This window comes from Atractosteus spatula, chromosome 23, assembly GCF_055471065.1.
Source record: "Atractosteus spatula isolate fAtrSpa1 chromosome 23, fAtrSpa1.hap1, whole genome shotgun sequence".
NCBI classification, from domain to species: Eukaryota; Metazoa; Chordata; class Actinopteri; order Semionotiformes; family Lepisosteidae; genus Atractosteus; species Atractosteus spatula.
This window is the reverse complement of record NC_142728.1, coordinates 7397949-7419477: the sequence shown is the minus strand read 5'-3', so window position 1 is coordinate 7419477 and position 21529 is coordinate 7397949. Positions and strand designations below refer to the sequence as shown.

The following is a 21529-nucleotide window of genomic DNA, read 5'->3' as shown; positions in this document are numbered from 1 at the left end:
CATACACGAGTGATCAGGTGGAGACGTGAGAAACTGCTTGTGCAAGACCAGAGGGAAACTGAGAGAGGGCAGTGGTGTTAGCACCACTATGATGTTACGTACATGAAAAGCAAATGGACTTATTTAATAATGAACAAATTTATACTGTTTTACCCTGCAAATTATATATCTGGAAATACCAAAAATAAGGGGCCTTATATATTTAACACTAAACGGCTTTCAGTTCTTGTCACAACACTGCAGTGGGTTATGAAGCACAGATAATGAACTATACCGAGTACAACAAAAGAAACTCTGCAAAAAATCCTTCAAATCAAATATATATGTCATTGTTTACTTTAATGGAGTTTTATCACTATGTCGTGGTTTCCCTGTGCTTCAAAAGCCATGGCAGCAATATACTGTAACATGAAATGAATTTGCCTCTTTAGTGCAAATATGGCACTGGTGGACTTCTGGGAGAGGAAAGGTTCTACAAATCTGAAATCTGTCGTGAAAGGTTCTCACTGTTTTTTTAGTTCATTTCCCGTTGTTTGTTCATATATGGATGCCACACGTTGAGTCTCACAAAGTCATTTCACTAATATCCCACATTTCGGCAGGGACCAATATCATAATTCCAGTAAAACTTGCTTGCAAACATAATGGAGGTGTGTGTTGGGGGTGGGGAGGTCATTGCTGTTTAATGAACATTCAAAGGCAAGCAGACACCAGGTTAAAAGTCACTGTCCATCTCTGAAAAGCACAAACTTCAGACCTCAGAGTAACATCTGTGTCCTTCAGCTTCATGTTAGTCATCCAGATTTTAAACTGAGATTATATCAAAACATATACGTTAAAGCCTCTTGGCAATCTTTCATATCGTGGATAAACTCTCGCGGTAGGATAATAAAAAATTAAAAAGAATCTAGCTCCCATCCTAGACCGATCAGTCCTTTCTGTTTTTTTAAAGTTTCGGAATTGTTCAAAGTTCAGCTTGCGCAGAGTCTCAAAGAGGAAAAAAACAACAACAGACCTGAAACCCTTCGCTCTGCTTTTCATCTAGCAAGTTGGGACAAATTGCCCTTCTAACCCTGTAGATCTTCAGAAGAATGTCCAAAAATAACTTGAAAGACTAAACCAAGACCTCTGAGGCTTCATCAAAACTGGGTATGGTCCACCTCGTCCAGCCATGAGGCCGGACTGGCAGGAAAGTCCGGATAGCCTCCACTGCTGCCAGTCGACAGGTCTGAGCTGGGTCCGTTACCACCTAATACACGCATGGCCTGCGTCATACCTGGTGCACCCTGGGCCATTATGGCCAAGCCAGAGTCTGGATACACCAGGCTGGAGATAAGAGGCTGGTGTCCAGGCAGGGCCTGAAGGGAGGTTGGAGACTGGGGCACGCCATAGGGACTGCTGGAACGGATGTCATGGTATTGGTCCTGGGCCTGGATCACGCCATGCTCTAGAGGGAACGGACCATGGGTTCCAGTCTGCCTGCCAATTGCAGAGGTGGTCTCGTTCAACCCGCTGTATATCCCATTGGAGTGGCTGACTTCTGACATGGACGGCTCATCTGAAATAGGGGGGAGAATCCATAATCAACCTACATGTTCTCTTCTAAAGCAGGGACAACATTTTCCTTCACGTGCAAGTTGTACAGTTGAAATATTAGTGGAGCTTTGCCCTTGCTCTTTTCTGGTGTAGAAAGCACTGTAAATTTAATTTCAGTCATTACTCATCATTCCCAGTTAGAATGATAAGCCTACCACAACTGATAAAATCATGTCAGTTTACAAGATACTCTCTCACATTCTTATAATGATTTCAGATTTTTTTTTTTGCTGCAAAAAGGCAGGAAGGTATTGTATGTAAATGGGTATATTCTAAGCCACCACTTTAAAAGATCTTTTTTGACTTATCATGCATATAAGGAAAAAAATTCAGTTATTTAAATTTTGGTTCCATTTCTGAGACCTGAAAGATGATGGGAAGAACAAGAGCAGACAACAACATCTATGATAAAAGGAATGTCACAGGACATGAACAAGAAATATGATATATTTTCCAAATTGATTAATGTAACGTGTATCAAATTCAGGTTTTGCTTTCCTTAAAGGCAAATACCATTATGGAGATGATTAGTGGCTTATTAAAATATTGGCAGTTCACTTTGTTTATTTTTTTGCTTGGAATTTGTATCAGTGTCCAGTAATATACTTTAATATATTGTTCTAAAAACGTGTTCTTCCCAGCTTTACCTGTAAAGGAGACCTCGGCATCGCTATCCACCCCTTCCTCCTGTATGCTGTCCTTGTCCGATTTGGCACTTCCTCTGGATCTCTTCATGTTGCGGAAGTACTGGCCCCACCTCTGCCGGCCCGCATCCTTTTTCAACCTCTTTTCTTTTGCTCTTCTGTTCTGGAACCACACCTTCATGGAGAAAAGGGAATCAATGTAAACTACTATATCAAAAGATGTTTTATTATATACAGTAAATAGATGATGCTTCATCTTCAAACAGACTGCTTTCTCTCTGTGAATTGGAAAAACAATTATTCTTATTCTTATTCTTATTCTTATTCTTATTGCCTAATGTCATTATTTTTTTAGTTCTTTATGCAGCATATGTTCATTTGATTGCAGCAGCACAATTTGTTAGCTTAGTTTATCTTTTTCACAGAGTTTTGATCATTTCTTGCACGGAAAGGCTGGATAGTAAAAGAAATGGACTTCTAAAAGATAGTGTGGTAAGAGATGCAAACATTCTGTTTTGTTTTCTTTTGCTACCTTCTCCTTTTGCTCACCAACTACAATAAGATCCACCACTGACATTTCCACCACTACTGTGTTTAAAACGCCCCACAAAGTACAATGAAATGTATTTCATTTTGTTCATTGCCTTTTAGCCTCAACACAATTTATATAGCTATTCTACTTTTTCTTCTCTGCTACTAAATGTAAGGTCTGCAATTCTGCATTAAAAACATACAATATATGTGGTACAAACATAAACATAAAAAGCCTCTTATGCCACAATATTTAACAATGACCGATTTCCCCAGTAGGAGCTGATCAAAGTGCGATCACTTCTGGACTGAAAATGCATAACATAATTATTTTATCATGTTATTTTTTAATGACTAGAAGTTCCGTGTTTTCAATCTGGATTCTAACTCTGTCTAACTCTTGTCTTTTCTAATATATAGACAAACAACATTCGAGACCAGAATGTCAGGCTTACTGACATGGTAAATAGCCTTCAGAGGACAGAATCTAGCTGAACCAACGAAATCGGGATTAAAATACAACACAACAAACGCGTTTTTTGGCAATATCATTAAGGACATGCCGTGTAAATTGGCAGAACCTATTTACTTTTTTTTCTGTTAAAGGTGTGTCTACTAACACCTGTTGTTCAAACGTTTAAATGTGTTACATCGCTATTGTAGATGAATCGCAAAACCTAACTGAAATTTTTAAGACATATGTCATACTACTTTTCCTCAATATGCTTCTATATTTTAATTTGTGTTTTTTTGAATTTGTTAGAAAAAGCATAGAAATAAATTTCATTACAGGCAACTAAATGGCGACCGCCGTAGAATATTTATTCTTGTTGCATTACTTTATATTATATTGACTGGTCTAATTAAATAATTGGTATGGACATCGATGTGTTTCAAAAGGAGTACAAGCAAACGTTTTGTAGTAATGCTAAAAACGTCTAAGGGCAAAGGTCTTTTCTCCCACGTCAAGCGAACAACCTTGAGCAAATGGACCTTTTCTGCGACATTTCAATGCGATTTAAAACTCGCAAATGTCGTTCTCACGATGCGACCTACTATTCACTGACACATGTTGTAACTATCCAAGGGTCTTATAAAACGTTTTTAATTGCATTTTAAATTCACTATATTCAGTTTAAGCTAAAAATAGACTAAATCTGAACTTTATAGGGGGTTGTATAAGATATAAGGTTAGGAGAATTATTAAAAGCATACACACCCTACTCCCCTTTGCAGTAAGCAAAAGGAGATTTATTTGAAGTAATTATCTTTCAGAACGCAAAGCCTGCAAGCTGTCCTCAACCTGTGGAAACTGTATGTTATTTTCCAAGAGATGACCCTTTTCCCGCAATGTCGATAATAAGGCACTGTCAACCGATATTAAATTTCACTTTTTACTGCGTCGCGCTCTCTTGAAACCCATTCCTGTTTTTAAAGACAACAGTTCTGTGAAGCCATGTACTGCGTCTACCCGCAGCACCACCTGAGTGAATTTAGTATATTTGTTTTTTAATGTCACACGTTTATCGTTTACAATTGCACGTTCAGTATGCAATGAAGGGGACAGACATGCCTTTTCTGGTGGCTGTAAAATAAAATACAGCGGGAAGTCCTATTGTCCTTGCAAAAACAGCATATCCATAAAAAATATATATAGCAGCAGTCAGCCCCTGTATCTGGAGACAGCGCGAAAACTCCCACAAGTACATCCGTTAATGAGCTTCTCCCAACCTCGTTCCTATGACCCCTGACTTTCAAACGTGGTCTTCGTTTCACTTCGTAAATTAAGCCCATTATACCAGCCCTGCATGTCAAACACACCGCACTGGTCCCAGTAATGTGCTCCTGTCTCACTGTAGCCTGGGTTTGAAACGTGCGTACGCTACCTGCACGACTCTCATATCCAGACCGGTCTCCGAAGACAACTGCTCCCTAACATGTCTGGCCGGTTTAGGAGAATTGTTGTAGGCGTTCTTCAGGGTTTCAAGCTGTTTGGCTGTGATGGTGGTACGTGGTCTCTTCGCAGTCGAATCTGCCTCTGGAAGAAATGAGGAATGATTGAGGTCAACGGTGTGGCGCGGATCTGGGCACAACTCCGCTCCATTCAGGACCAGCCATTTCTCCCGAACAATTGAGTTTCAGCTGAAAGTCGGTTTCTCCTTGCCGTCTCCTTGTAGTAGTAGACAAGTGTCTAGTAGACACATAGAAAAGCCGAAACCTAACGGTACTGTTAGAAAAGTCATTTGTAAAATCTGTCCACTTATAATCCAGAACTGACAAAATGTAAATATACTGTACATGCAAACTGAAAGATCACGCCCAACGTGCACAGACATAAGAGACTAATTTAGAGCTCGATTATAATTGTTTTGTTGTGAATTTTGTATGAATTCGTTTTCTTTTAAAATCACCTATATTTCTGTTCTACTAAAATACATTGACTATTCCACTTTTTATATGTACTTTATAACCAACAATACAATTTGAGATGTCTGAGTCGTTTAAAATATTAACTGGCACCCACCCTTATTGTAGTGTTCTATGGAAATTGAAAAACGACCCCAACCACTTATATATATATACTGTATATAAATTAATTAATATATATATTAATTTATAAATGTTAATTCTTAATTACTATTTATAAATACAGATAGGGAATAATTATATTATATTGCAGAAAACTAATAAAAGTAATGTGGTTAGAAAACAATAATATAACGTAGTTGAAAACTCAAACCTTATGAATCATTTCTGGTAGATCAACGAAATGTTTGAGTAACATTTTAACAAGCATGCTGAGAGCGTCAATAAATTGGACGTTCTAAAAAACGGACATGAAGTGGGGTAGAAAATAATTTATTATTTTGATGCAGCAAAAAAAAAAAACTCCTTTTTAAAATCGTTGTAGAAATGAGCCGGCAATATGTTGCTAGTCATCTTTATCGGTTTCTGCAAAAAGATGCAGCAATAAAGCTCTCGCCTGCTGTGGTTACTACACTGCTCATAACTAATGGCGCCCTCTTCATAAGAAAAAACAAACTTGTGTGTTTTCCTGAAAACTGTTATGATAATTCATCAAATTGAGTTAATCAAGTGCACACGAGCGCTGTAAATTCACACAGGCGCTAAATGTACTTTTGTAGAGTGTGCCCAGCGTGTCGCACAATTTCATCCGCTGACAATGTCTGGCCAATGTTACTTTTGGACTAATAAAGTAACTTGATTTAATTGAACTATTTTATAATAACGAATTCCCTCATATACGTTTATGCCACCGAGGGAAAAACGAGATGTCATCCTGTTCTTCCTATTCTTTACTAAAGCAAAAACAAAAAACAAAAAATGAAAACCAACACAATGTTATCGCTGCCAGCAGTCTATTCGTAAAATTTTTTGACAATATGCTCATGTTAGTCAATACATTGCGGGGGGGGGGACACTTTATTTCTCAAACGATACGGTATATCTCTAAGGCTTAGTGCGCATATTTCAATTACAGTTGACATCTCCAATGTGCTACACGACTGTCGTTCTGTAGTTTTCAGTAGAACACATTTACTTGTACAAAGTTCTGAATGAATACATACTGTACGCACGCAGAGATAAATACATAGGTAAAACGGACCTGAGTTAGTATTCATTTGTCCTTCCCTTATACTGATGATTTGTAATTGTAATTTGTTTTTACCCTACGACTAATTGTTTACGTCATTCTAAAGACTTTGACTTTATAAGCGAAGTAGAATTAGAAGCTCGGCCCTGCTTTCGAGCTCTGTGAAAAGGACAGACCTGATCAGGCAGTCGGAACAATTTGATATCGTCGACGGTTCATCAGCGAAGCAATTATCAGCTTTACAGTCAGCAAGAAAATGTAAAACTGCTTTATATCAGCTAATGGCGATTCTCTATATTTTGAAGAAGCTTGCTGAAGCGCACGGTATAGCCGGCGCACAGTTTAATCAGCTGTGCATTGTGCTGACTCTCAGCCCTGCCAAGTGAAGTGATATTAGGTATTCGGCGGGGAATGCCCATTTCTCTTTCTCGACTGCACTTGGATTTGCAGTATATATAAGGCACTGTCGATTCCTGGGCAAGCGGCTGCGTTATAAGTGCAGGTGGGTCAAATGTTTATGCATGACCTGTTGACCTCCGGGATGAAGTTCACCGTTCAAAGCGGCTGTTTAATGAAAGGTTATTGAGTAAAAATAGAGAACGCATCGGCGATCTCAACACCGAGACTAATCCTTCATTTCTATTAATTATATAAATTGCAAGATGTACACAGTGATCCAATGCGCACCGATGGAAGGGGAGGGATTTTCTCTGGTTTCAGGAAAAAAAAACAGATATGAAGTATTAACTAGAATGCTTGATTTGAATTATTCCAATTTAACTACAGCATCAATTGTGTATATAATGTACTGTATATATAATGAAAGTGCCTTTGTGGAAGAAGTATGTATGAAGATACAGTAGTGCTCTACGGGTAGGAACTCTGCAGCCAGGCAATTAATATAATTCAGTCAGATTCCTCTTGGAAATCATGAGCATCTTTAACATTAAAGAATGTTGTTGCTTTGGCAACGCCACTGTAATATTTAGAAGGTTTCCCATCTTCTCTTGAAAATAAGTAGAGTATTATATCAACAACAACAGCAAAGGCAGCAGCAGCAATAATAATAATAAAAGTCCCAACCGTGCTATTATTAATATAATCGAATTAACTGTTTAGACGTTGTATAAAACACTCCCCCCCCCCCCCCCCCCCAAACAGGAAATGCCCTCTTATTTGAGATAAGAGGAACATCATTTTTTAATTTCCTTATTTTTGACCGGAAAACATCCCTTTGTTTAAATCCCTTTACGTGACGATGGTAATATGATATTAGGAGAAACGAAAATACCCGTGAAACATCTGTTACGCAAAACAGTTATTTTGCTCCTGAAGAGAGGACCTCTTACTGATTATTCGACAGAAGTGGTTCATGTCTCTGAGATGATTCCGTCAAATCTAATAATTATTTTAGAAACACTGTGTAGAGTAACAACAATGAAATGCAGTGTATCGTTGGGATATGACAGTTTAACAATGCTAATGACTTAGGACAGGATCAATACCTGATAGTAAGAAATGGGAAAAATGTCCAGATAACGTTGTTCACAAAATTTGATCATGTTTCCTGCTCTATGTTTACGAGCTCGGTTTTGGCATATAAACAAAGACAGTGGTTTGTCTTTTCTTGGCTTTAACTCATAAAACTATACAGTAGCCATATACAACCAGGGAGGTAGAACAAATTTCAAAACCTAGTGAAAAATAGTGAAGTACCATTTAAACAGGGGATACTGTATATCCAACGGCTGTTTATGGGCAGACAGACGTCACACCGTGTGCGCGGAGCTCAAGACATGACTTACCCTGAGATTCATTGACAATGATCAAAGCATCAGTGTGCGCCGATGGGTTTTAAATGAAAGCACTGCTTTTAAAAATTGTACACCATACATTAAACGCCTACTGTAAGATAGCTGCACTCCAGCAATAAGCCGTAACCGTAAGCTATTTTCCGAACGCTGTTTGGAGCAGTGCACGGCGCAAATGCAGTGAAGTGCACCAAAGAGTAATGAATAGGCAACTATTATACGCGTCGAAAATTACATCTTATCATCCATTAAATGTGCAAATTACCTTCACACACAAACTAATAATTACAAACTATAAAATGCCCAGGTTCCATATGTCACAAAAGCCATTAGAAGGCACAGAATCTTCAATGTGTACCGGTGATTGCAGTAGGAAAATATTCCCTTTCTCCATGTCTATTGGCAACCACAGACATGTTGATATCAGAGGCAGAAGAGAAGTACTGTACAACACTTACCAGACACAGCCAGGGTCACTGAAATATCCGAAATATCCATGAAACTGATCTATCATATCACAGCATTATTGACTACACTCTTCAACACTCACCCGAAATATGCATTGAGGATATATGACTACAAATTGCTTTGTCGAGCGTTGCAATATACTGTATCACACTTAGTATTAGATTATAAACGGGCTTTGTTTTCTTTCATTTTATGGAAGCAGCGCAAATATATCCAAAGGACGATTTAGGTCTGATGTAAATGTGTTACATGTTCTGCTGCGAATTAATGCGATGTTGCATTTACTTTGGAGTGATAATATTTTGATTACAAACAAGCGCTTTCTAATATTACATAATAATATAAATAAAACTACTTATCCACTTATCCTCATTCAGAGCTGTTGACCTAAATGTAGTCAATGTGAAAAATTCAGTGAATAAGAAGACCATTTCCTCCTTGGGGTCAATCACATACATTAATGAACATGTATTATCACATGTATTAATCACAGGTTTCGATTAAACGAAAGCAAGGCTCCTGAAAAGCACAACGCACTGGTGTTGCCCTGTTCATGAAGAAGCACTTGTGGCCTTTCGATGAACCACTTACGGTATGTAACCGATTACTTTAAAAGAGCGAATACAGGGTTTTGGAAGGGAAACATCGTATTTTTATTTCTTGCTGAAATTTGTGATGCGTTAATGTTACGGGTTTCATTTGTAGATACTCTGCGATATTCCAATTTCTATCTCTTCCCCACGTCGCTTAAACATTATCCTTTGAATACGATAAAATACAAAGTAAATTTCAGTTTCGCCTCACACTGCTGAGTACCGCTAGTGGACTCTACAAATAGTAAGACAGAATAATATGCACCACGGCCTTTAATTTGTATAACTTCTCAGCAAATATTTAGTTTTTTTCACTGCCGGATTTTTGTTTCAATTCCGCTCTTACTTTTCTCAATTGGACCTTTAAAAGGATTAGTAATTTGCAGATTTTTTAAACAAACGCTGTTTTAGCTGAAGCTGCGGATTGCAAGGTACTTAATGATTTTTATTGACGTATAGATACCCTTACGGTTTCGAACTGAAAACAGCTAAAGAACAAAATAGCAGATCATTCCTTTTTGCATTTCGATGTCCTCAGGCAGCTCTGCACCGATGTTGATTGTGAGTAATACAGCGGTGTGACTGTATATTGATGGTATTGAAAGAGCGCCGGCCTCTCACCTCTCTGTTTAGCGGTTTCATAGTCGGCCTTGCACACTAGCCGACTATCCTCCATTAGGTAGTATTCATCACCGGTGGCGAGCTGTCTCTTGCACACTATACAGGCGAAGCAGTGGAGATGATAGACAAAGTCCTGCGCCCTTCGTACGACCTGAGTCGGCGGAATACCTTGTTGGCAGGCGGCACATTTAGTCCCAAATCTCCTTTTAGAAATAACAATAAAAATAAGGATATACCCAGGTCATATACCACGTTGCTGTTATTAGAGGTGAATCCTGGAAAAACGAAGTCTGTTATCTAATAATTATTATATCCATCTTCAAACTGCTTCTTCCAATTCAGGGTCGCGGGGGAGCCGGAGCCTATCCCGGCAAGCAACGAACACAAGGCAGGGTACACCCTGGACGGGACACCAGTCCATCACAGGGCCAATCTTCCTAGATGCCAATTAACCTACCAGCATGGGGGGAAATAATAATAATAATAATAATAATAATAATAATAATAATAATAATAAAGCTGCATTTCAGAAAAGACATTCCAACTACATTAGTAATTTACATTATTTACAAATCATAAGTGCAGAGGGGAGGAGATATTATGACGCCATGAGGGTATCCCAGAAACTTTCTCCCTCTTTTAAAATATAATAAACCAATATCTGTAGAGACATCCAGCAGAGTGCTTTCTTGCCGAACAAAATACTCTTGTTAAGCAACTTTACAATACGAGTTTATTAAATGTATGCACTACTTTCTAATTAAATTATCTCGCCTAGAATACACATTTGTTCTAAAATGTGAACAAAATGTGATTTTTCTTAATGGTGAATTTACGGTACACACCGCGCTTTTTATATAATGATCTGTTGAAGGAACACTTAAACAGTGCTCAGTCGACAGAATGAATGTATCAGGTGCGCAAGAAGCAGTCGGAGAAGCTGCTGTTGTAGATCGAAAAACACTCACTTGAAGAAGTCTTCTTTGCAGTAGACGCTCTCGCCTCTGCTGAAACACTTATCCGCCAGCGGCGTTTGGCAATCGCTGCATTTCAAGCACTTGCTGTGCCAATGTCTGTCCAGTACTTTAAGAATGAAGCGGTCCACAATGTGCTGATTGCACCCCGCACACACAGGGATCTCTGTAAGAAAACAAAGCAACGCACATTCAGTTTAGCCGTCTCGTTTTACTCGTTGAGGAGCACAAACGGCTTCGTTTAAGTTTCCATTTTAAAGGTTAATTGGTATCTGAAGTGTCCTGTTTGCGTTTGCCCTGTACTGGACTGGAGTAGTCCCGTCTGCGCCCTGTGCCTGCCGGATTAGGCTGCAGTTTGCTGCAAATCACTATAAAGCAAAGGAGCTCTGGGTAACGAGAAATGAAAGTGCCGTTTTACGTATTCATGTTATCCTTTCTGCCTCGTTAAAACTTCTAAACTATCTCACCTAGAATTAAAATCTCATAAAATCATTAAAAAATCACGAATTCTCCAGTTAATAAATACAGTACATATTGTAAAAACAAACCAAGGTTGATTGCATAAAAACATCATAACCCATATACCGTCAGGACGTTAGTGAAAGAAAAACTAAATATTTTTTACTGCATTTCGGATTCTCACTACTAAAACAATAAAGATTTTTTTTATCGGTATCTGTAAGATATACTTGTTAACAATGAAATACAAATACGTGCACTTGCAGGACTGATAAATGCCGCATGTACTGTCATTTTAAAATACAGTATTGCGGGGTATCTATGACAACTACTGCTAGTAGTACTACCTGAAGTACAGTCTTTCTTATTATTAGTATTTACAATATTATATCGTATATATTAAAACAAGAATAGTAAGGTTGGCAGAAAGTGAACAAACTTGTTAAACACAATACACCATATTCATCACATCCACATCCACATTGAAAGAATAGGAATTCTTGGTGTGTAATTAAGGTTTTCCATACATTGAAAATATGTGACTGTTAATTTTTTGGCCAAAATGCTTTTTCATGTGTTCACCTGTAACTATGGAAACCGGTGGTGCTTGTGTGGGAAGTATTCGTTTTAGTACAGGTGATACATGGTTAAACGTCTTACAGTATATATTAGTATACTATTACTGTTGTTTATATAACATCGGGAACAATTATTGACTCGAATTTATAATAGAAATTCAAAACTTTAAATCACTGCAAAACCATGTAATACATTTTAAGTAATACGCGTGTTTGTTTATACTACAATTCTTGTTTTTATTTTTATTGGTGGTAGTATAAGCAGTGGCAGTTGCTTTTGTTGTTGTTGCTGCTATTGTTGCAGAAGTAGCTGTAGAAGTAAATACAAAACATCCACATAACTGAAACTTAAATGTCCAGAGCCGTATTAGTACAGATAATACATATACATCAATTTAGATCAATATACATCGAGTTCATTTAGTTTTCAAATACTGGTTCTGCGAATTACTTCAAAAACAAAAAGACAAAAGACTTGCCCACTATTGTGAGATTCCAAGGAAGGCAACCCATACTGGTCTACAAGAGTTTCAGAGCATGTGTCAAGACAGGACACACAGCGCTTTCTCCGACACCCTACAACCAGATAAAACCACCACCCCTTTCCGCCGTTCTACAATTCAGACAAAAATAAATCACCAGGAATATTTGCGAATCGCGATGTATCAATCACAACACGCTGTGGTATAATCTCTTAATTTAATGTCAACATCTACTCCCCCCCAAAATCAATGTCACACGGAACACCCTCCCCCCCCCCTTCTCCCCTCCCACTTCTGCCCCAATTAGGCCGACTCTCTTGAGCAGACTCTTAAGAACACGGCTCTTACTCTGCATGGTGACCAGCGGCAGGTGATCTGAATCCCTGAAATCCAAGCAATCGTGACTCTAGAGCCGGTCTCCTCTCCTGATTATAAGATGGCCCGAGTCTCCATTAATTCCTGTGCCAGAAGACCGCCCCTTCAAGGCCAATTGTAAAATGGCGCGATCTTCTTCCTCCACATGCACGCTTCCAGGCTGCCCAAGAACTTGAGGATCAAGCACGGTCGTGCTTTTAGTGCCTTCTGGAACCGAACCAGACAAATCCCCACACGACTGAAGAGCCTATAATGACTTAAGTCAGCAGTTCCTCGGCCAATCATTATCGGCCAAAGCCTGCCCCTTGCTTATATTTTACATTTCATCTCCATAGAATAGGCGTGTAGGATAGAACAAGGAAGTACAAGGTGCTTGATCTGTCGTTTAAACAATCTTATTTCGTGAAACTTAAAAACCCGGGTAATAAGCGACTTTATTCTGCTGAACACCCCTTGGTGAATCATGCTGTTTCGACATTACCAGGAAATAATAATAACCATCCATCCGCTTCCTAATCTGTAGCATCTATTTTTATTTTTAAAGAGGCTCTACATGGAATAATACCCATTTTACATTTAAATTCAAGTATATATATATAATTTTGAAAAAAAGTAGGATGTGCATCCTAAAAACGGAAGAGACCTGCGTATTTCAGACGTTTTTGTCTGAAAACATGTATTATATATATGTTACATATATTGTTCCTTCAAAGACACGCATATTGTGTTGTATGTTGTTAAATCATGTTGAAAACATTCGCCCAAGCTTTTCAGTTCACTTCGGGATTTACAGACTTTTCAGTGCAGGTTTCTGCATGTGTTTTAAGCTTAAAACAGCTGTAACATCATGAGCTCTTCTATAAAACAAAATTCATTTGTTTTTTTTTTATTATTGGAAACAGTTTCTCCACGGGACACAGACTAAAAAAAATATTAAAATAGAGCAATCAACTAAATATAATATCACTTTGTGCAGTAGACACCATAAACTATTTCTGCTTTGCTCGATCACTGCTACTGTTAATACCAACACTACCGCGACTCATACTGTTTTTGTTATGCAATAGCCTAAATGTATAGAGCATGACAGGTTTTTAAGGTTTCTAGATTATTTAAATTGATGTAAACTTCAAATAACCCAAATCTCTTGTAGACGTACTCTTCACGTTATAACTGACGTTACATATATTTTATGTGTCAAACCTAATGGATGTTACTGTAGCACTTCTTCGACAATTTATAATGTAAGAATGGCGTTTGGTTGTTTTAAACTGGCGAACGACTTGGCCTGTGGATCTCTTAAGACTAGCCGCAGGGCGCCATGCAGGAGCAGCCTACAGGTATTAACTTTAAATAATTGATTAATGAACTCGGGCCTGCAGCTCTTCGTCTAATGAAGGAATGGTTCTCCTTTTGTTCGTTTTGTGGGCCTTCAATAAAAAATGAATGCGAAGTTTTCTGTGGCAGCCCTATCGACCCAGCTACAAATAGCTACTAAAGCCACGTCATGAACAGGTGCCGTGAGCTCTTATAATTTATTCAGAGCCCCTTGTAAAACTAGAATATAATGTTCGAAACTCACGAAAGAAAGTTTTAAACATCACTCAGTGTTACGTATGTTGAATGAAGCAGACATGAGCTCTTACTATTTGTTTCCAACATGCGCGTGTACAATTGTGTGCGTAAGCGGTTTTAAGTTTTTTTTGTGTTTATTTACTTGGAATGTGTTTGTGTTTATTTACTTAAATGGTAAAACACAAACAGTAATAAACCTTTGAAAATCAGACGTCATGTTCCTTGATCAATCCACTTATGTTCACATGGTCGTGCTTGAACTCAACGGGTATATATCCTATTAAATTGACTGAAGAAACACACCCTTGTTCATGCAATGTCAGTGGGTAGTTATGGGTTATCAGCTGAAAGACTGAAAAACATTTTTAAGCAAGCAGCAGACGTACAAGAATAAAAAGATGAGACATATGTCAATTCGCAGATCTACCATCTTTGTCCCTAATCCTGCGCCTTTCAATCTTATCCGTAATCCAGTGTATAGCAGAGATAAGAGAGCGAAGAGTATTAGAGGGAAGGAAATCTGTAAAAGAATCATCAGACACACAGTGTAGGTACCCATCGAGTAAAACGGAGCTCACTCGGAGCTCACTCGGGTGATGGTACTGTAGATAACGACGTTAGTGTACTTAGACTGCAGCACCCACTATTAATAAAAAGTCCCATTGCAATTTGTAATGTAAACTGATCAATAACTACTCAGATGATAACAATTGCAGACACGCATCCTTTACAAATTTACTTCAAGAAACACTAAATATGTATATGAAGCATTTTACTTAAATAACAACAAAGTGAAGGCATCCAAAGCACTGGGTTTCGTAACCATCCGTGAGAGAATATAATGTAGTAAAACAGATATTATGCTTTATTTTTTAAATTCTACGGAAGCGCCTCCAAATCTGTTATAGTTTGGCATGTATGCATATATTCCCATCACCAAAGAAACAAGATTAGAATACGTTCACTTTTCGGGCTTGGCATCTTTTGTAAGAAAAGAGGTTTTCTGACATTTCATCCTGCGAAGAGCCTCGGACTATTTTCAAACAAATCATTGTCTTATTATATACCTTTACGTAGTTCTTCGTTCTGTGCTAACAAGGCAAACAGCATATCCGTATTACCGGGGGCTTCTTTTGGAGCGTTCAAGTCGTTAAGCACATCCATTTCGCATTATATCCACTTCCAGGGCAGAAACACAAAAATCAGGGCCAGTTGAGAATAATAATAAAAAAAAACTTAAAAAAAAACCAACTTCTGTGGTGTCTTCTAGCTTCACATTAATGTGTGATTCACAACGGCGCGCCAGACGTTCTGGAAACGCGAAGGGCTCCGAGCTGTGGAGCGTTTTGGTGGTTCAAGTGGCTGCTATACAGAAACCCGAGTGCGCAGGAGCAGAGAGCGCCGCCTGGTTGCCCTAGAGACTGGGCAGTGAGGGCGAGGCGGTGCAGGTGTACTGTTATCACCTTGAGCGCTCCCAGATGACTCTCGGGAGCACATTTGGCAAAAATGCAACTAGTAAGATGCCGGGAATACTGTTATGGTTAAGCGAATAGTTTAATAACGGGTCACCAAGCGATGTTTCCCAGTAAGAAGATACACAGAAACCTAGGTATTTAAAAAAATTCGCGTGTTTTTATGTTGACTGCTGTGTGATAGTCTTTTAACAATTTGAGACTTCGTTATTCTTTAACGCTCACTTACACGTTAGGTGTCCACCTAACAAAAATAAAACCCATTATTTATGCTGCATAAAGATTAGACAAAAATACAGTCATTGAATATATTTCTCTGATTTTATAATAGACTCGTTATCACGTATCAAAAACACATAACGCAAATAAAAACCAGATTGAAAGGCATGCACCCGTGGACGGTTAGGAGCTGTATAACGTTAAATAAAACTATTAAAATATTTTAAAATATACGGTTCTCCGGGGAAAAAAAGCCAGCAGGATCTTAGGGTTAGTAGTTGCAGCAAGATCTTGATAACTATTGTAGGGTTTAGAATATGAATCGAAAATATTATTACACTTTTGATTCGTTGACTTAAAAAGTACATTTCCCTTAATTTAATTTCAGTTTCTAATGTTCGCGTTTTTAAAATCGCAATAGTTCCTCTAAAACACTTCTAAAGTTTTAGTTTGTGCCCCAAGCACTACTTCTACAGGTAAATGAGATTTGTGTCAGACTACGTTATGGTAACAATAAAACTTATCCACTTATACTGACAAGTAATTCATTTTAATTGTAGTTACCCACCAAGATAGTATAAATTCGGTGCTTTTCAGAGTAGCTCAAAGTGCCGCTCTGTAAATGAACACTTTTCTTCTTATTTGATGATTATCTGTACCAAATTACTTTTTCCGTTGAACTGGGTCCAGGATTTATATAACTCTTTAAAGATAATTAAGCTAATTGTGACAAGTAAGTAATTTTAAAACATCTAAATCCTTAAGTATTTCAGTAAACACGAGAAGCCGAAGACCCATATCACAAATAATGCGGAATGCAAAAAAAAGTATGTAGTGCTACACCCCAGTACACACAAACATCTCAGGACGTTCAAAAATCGAAATGCTTTAAAACGAACGGTGTGTGTACATTTAATATGGAGGAGAAATATAATTTTCAAAATGTACCTGCTGATAAGGCGCCGTTATACCGTTAAAATATCTTTAATATCTGTTAATTGATCAAAAAAAGGCATTTGCCAAAAAGGGAATGATGTACGGTATACATGATTAAAGAGTCGTTTTTAAATTCTCATTCCATTTTTTAATTCATTTTAGAAATATACACGAGGCAATGTCTTTATTATTTGATTACTACCGATCTATTTCATCCAACAAATAATGGGATGAACATTGTTCTTCCCCATGCATTTTAGAAAACCGAATTTTTGTCAAGTCCGTATATGCCTGAGGTGTTATTGGGTCTGGGGATAACGGTAGCGCTCTTCCGCATGTCCTTATCCTGTCCTTATGTTTGCTGAGGTACATTTTTTTTTACATTGAAAGATACAACTCTGTTTTAATCAGTTTTCCAAACAGCAAGAGACCAGATACGTAGAATTAACTGGTCTTCAAAAAAGTCCTATATTTAAATACTTGTTTTCTTTCCAGATCGCAAAAAAAAATACAGTATAGCTCAATATATATATTTGAATAACTTAAGAAAGGCGAAAGCAGTTATCATCAGAAACATTCCACACGCTTGCAGATTTTAGTCGAGGGATTCACAAGAATCTGATAGGGAATCACCGAAGTCAGAGAAAAAAGAAACATTGTGTGGAGTAGGAGCAGAGCGTGGTTATGTCAAGCAACAGCAATTTTGCCGAGTGATATAGGCATACATTATTTAAATTGTTCGTGAGGTAAGAAACTTCATTCGTAATAAAAAGGCGTATTCCGTATCAAAGTCTTCACGTTACAAACATTGCGAGGCAATACACAATAACAATTGTGTCTAGAAACAAAGATCAAGAAATGAAAGGCGCTCACGACAGGCGTCACAAGAACAGCAGCCAGAACAGGTCGCATTTGTAGGATCGGTAAATAGGTTTTAGTCAGAGAAGTCGTGAGGGTCAGAATAAAGGCGCGTCGCGCGGTCTATGCAATGACTTCTCAAAGACAACTGTTTGCTTTGGGAAAGATGGGCCGCTCAATAAAATGTTAAGCGAGGCAACACCCAGATAAATTTTATTGACACTGATCCTTAGTGCAAAAGGGCGCCTTGGGAAATCAGGCGTAGTGGCATCGCTGCCGGGTTCTCTGATGAATTCAGAATCAATGCCCCATTTGCCTGCGTTTCCAGAGCATGCGAAACACATTTTGGTGAAAGGTGCGTAATGTTTCAATGTTCTTCCTTACTTTTAAGCTTTAATAATATTTTTTATGCGTTATTGATCGGGCACTTTTGAGTGGCCGGGCGACAGAAGCGCAATAAAATGAGCGGCGCTTATGGCCTGGAGAATAAAGTGAGGGACATCTACAGCACAGAGAAACTGCTGGGTCTTAACGGGTTTTTCACAAATTGACTCATCAGGCGGAAACTGTTTATTTTCCATTTTTATCCTATTAGCTCAAGCAATATCTATATCTGTATACTGAATACTGTAAAGGTGCAAGTCATTACATGGAACTAGAAAATCGAATTGGAACACGTAGGTCTGTATACTACGTTTCCTGTATAAATACAGTATATAATGTTATCATGATTTTAAGAAATTAATATTTTCAAATATTCTCACCTTCATTATCAATCAGTTGTTGATAATGAGTTCATTAAGACCACTGTGAACCGTGGGTAAATAAACCAATATATACCAAGCTGCAAGTTAAGTGCTCCAGGGTTGATGATGTTAAATAATGAATGACTAATGTTCTTGAATTAACTGCCTGTTGGAAAACTACAATCATCTTCGATTTAACAAAGCGGTAAGCGAATCATAGTCCACCGCAGGACGTCCTCCAGTTTGGAAACTGAGTTTAAAAGACATTTTAATGGTTTGATGCAAAAATGAATATTTCAATGTACTAAAATGATTACCAGGACTCAGCAACGGGTACTAAATCGATTTGGGTTAATAGTTTGAATTTATCTCAGTTGTATTTAAGTCAATATTACATTTGTTGCTCGAAAAAAGAATGGAAATTGTATACTATTGCCGTTTAACCATTTTCAGGATGCTTTGCGTTCAGGGACGCCGTTACTTATTGAAGTGTATTTGTTTCCTACCACTAAAAGATAGCGCTTCATCAGAGAACCTTTAAATTGCTTTTACAATTCCTCCCAATTCATTTCGGATTTGCAAGTACCTACTGTATGTACGTTAGCAGGAATGTTTTTTTTTTAACTTGCCTGCTAATGTACATACAACATATAACATGCTTTTCACCCCTGCATTCTCGATGACTGTTTGTGACCGATCCACGGGGACGTCCTTTATGTTCAAATATCTCAGGTGCAGCACCTGTCGTGAGAAGACGAGATCTGGACGTTTTGCAATGAAGTGTGTGGTGCGCGTCTCAGGGCAGGCAGGCTGTTGCGCTGTGGTCCCGCCGGAGCGCAGTCTTACTCCGGGGGCCCGGAGTGTGCTGGTGGTCTCACAATAGCGATGAATAATAGTGTGAAATGACAGCACGCGCTTAACATCTGTTCATATCATTTACTAACAATGCAGCTCATTACATATTCATAACGTCCGCTACAAACTGGGCAAGAAAGAAAAGAAAACGTAGCTGCCCCTCTGTCGGACCGATGCGTCTCGTTAACAAGTCGTAAACCGCTTGGTCTTTTGCTTTCATCGCTTTTAAAATAATTCGACATCTACCGTACCAGTATTTAAAGAAATTATAACCTTAAGCAATGAGACCTTTTTGCCATTGTGAAATCTAAAGAAATCATTGACGTTTCTAGACATTATTAAAACATTTTTTTCCCCATTAGACTAGTAAAATGGCTTCATACTGTATATAAATCACATGAAACACATTATTTTCACCGTGGTGCACTTCAGATACTACCGTTTAAAACAAGTTGACCAGATAGTTTCAAGAAGGCTGTGTTTATACGGCACTAAATCAATCCCTATAAAGACTGTTAGTTGTCGTAATGCACTAAAGATACTACCATTTAAAATAAGTTGTATTTATATGTCTTTGAAATGAATCCCTATAAAGACTATTCGATGTAGGGAGTGTAACAGGTACTGTTCCATAGCGAATTATGCCCAGCAGACGAACATAAGGTTGTTAAAGAGCGTGAAATCGGCAATTAGACGCTCAAAGTAAAGGAAGAAACGGTTAACCGGACTCAAGCACAATTCAAAAGCAATGTCAAACCTAAGAAATAAAATAATATTTCTTACCTTGGCTGGAATTGTATCTGGATAAATTACTGTGATTCTGACAGCTTGATCCCGAGTGTTCAAGCAACATTTTTAGTCGAAGTGGCAAGGTTTTAAATGGAAATTAATGCATACGGAAGGTGTTCTGTGATCAACCGTAAAAGGTATTTTAAAACAAAAGGCACGGCTTGTAGGAGAATAAAGACTAACGCGCCTTTTATACATTAACTGTAAAAAAAACCCCAACAAAAACAAACAGTAGCGCAAATTTTCAAAGCGGCTTCGCGGGCGATAACGAAAAGGAAAGGCAGGGTTTGCCTCGGATTTTTCGAATCGGCGAATTAAAATCAGTGTACATAACAGACGTCAAAGTCGGCGCTTCCTGGTGAGATGTCAACTTTTAGAAAGCTACAGTGTAACTAGCTGTTTTGTTCCGTGGGTGAAGACGGGGATTCCTACAGCGACAATTAATACCGTCAGCTGACCTAGAGTTGCTAGGAGTACCGGTCTTTAACATAACAAAAGCGGCGAGCGGGGATGCGGCGCTGTTGACATTTTGCCCTGTCCGTGGTGCTGAAGGGGAGTAGCTAGACGCGATGCCGGAGGCGTGTATATGCTGTTTTGTTCCCCGCCGTGCCCCAATACATATAATATACACGTGTCTGTCTTTCACCCTACACAATAGGATACTAGGCAGCCCGCGTCCAGACATTGTAGTCATGAGAAAAAGAAAAAAAAATCGTTTAACACCCCCGTTATTCTTTTGTTCACTATAACAAAAGTAAAATTTGCTACCGAGTTGGGGGGGGGGGGGGGGTTGGGTGGATGGAGGGGGGGGGGGGGGGGGGGGAGTGTAAAAATGAAGCTTATTTGTGGAAGTAACTGCTACAAAGATTTTAAAGAAAGACGTTTTTTACCTAATATCAGAATCTTTCAGGACCGAAATGTTCTCTCTTCTTATCAGTTAAAAGATTACATGGATTCAAAACAAAACCGCCATGGATTTTGATGACGCGTTAATGTATATATATATTAATGCTTAAACTAGTCCACATCGTACTATTATAATTGACTATTATCTCTCTTTCTCAATGTTTGGACACGATTTGTTTGATCACCATCGCAGAATTAAATGGTCAATTTGTTCAAGACTGATGAACACAAGTGCTCATTCCAGTTTTAAATACATTGCATGCGGACAAAAAGAGTTACGTGAAGTGGAATGTAAATATTTAAATGTTCTGAAATGTGTAAATACTTGAGTGTATTGAGGCGTTTTACGTCACGCCTTGCGACCGGCTCCTGAAGGTCTGTCTCTGGGTTGTCGAACTTTACGCGTCGGGATAATGGATGAAAAT

General features: G+C 38.4%; 1 protein-coding gene across 2 annotated transcripts; it reads right to left on the bottom strand.

Moving 5' to 3' along the window:
* Nucleotides 1-1139: 1139 nt before the first annotated feature.
* Nucleotides 1140-20262, bottom strand: lhx3 (LIM homeobox 3). Of its 2 annotated transcripts, none has more exons than XM_088940693.1 (6): nt 20193-20262; nt 10849-11020; nt 9881-10083; nt 4658-4809; nt 2244-2415; nt 1140-1558 (listed from the first exon to the last, which is right to left on the bottom strand). In XM_088940693.1, exons 1-6 carry the CDS (start codon nt 20260-20262, stop codon nt 1140-1142), a joined length of 1188 nt encoding a protein of 395 aa, XP_088796819.1. The 2 variants fall into 2 exon arrangements, with proteins under 2 accessions (XP_088796819.1, XP_088796818.1); XM_088940692.1 differs by lacking the exon at nt 20193-20262 and adding an exon at nt 15391-15487.
* Between the last annotated feature and the right edge of the window lie 1267 nt (nt 20263-21529).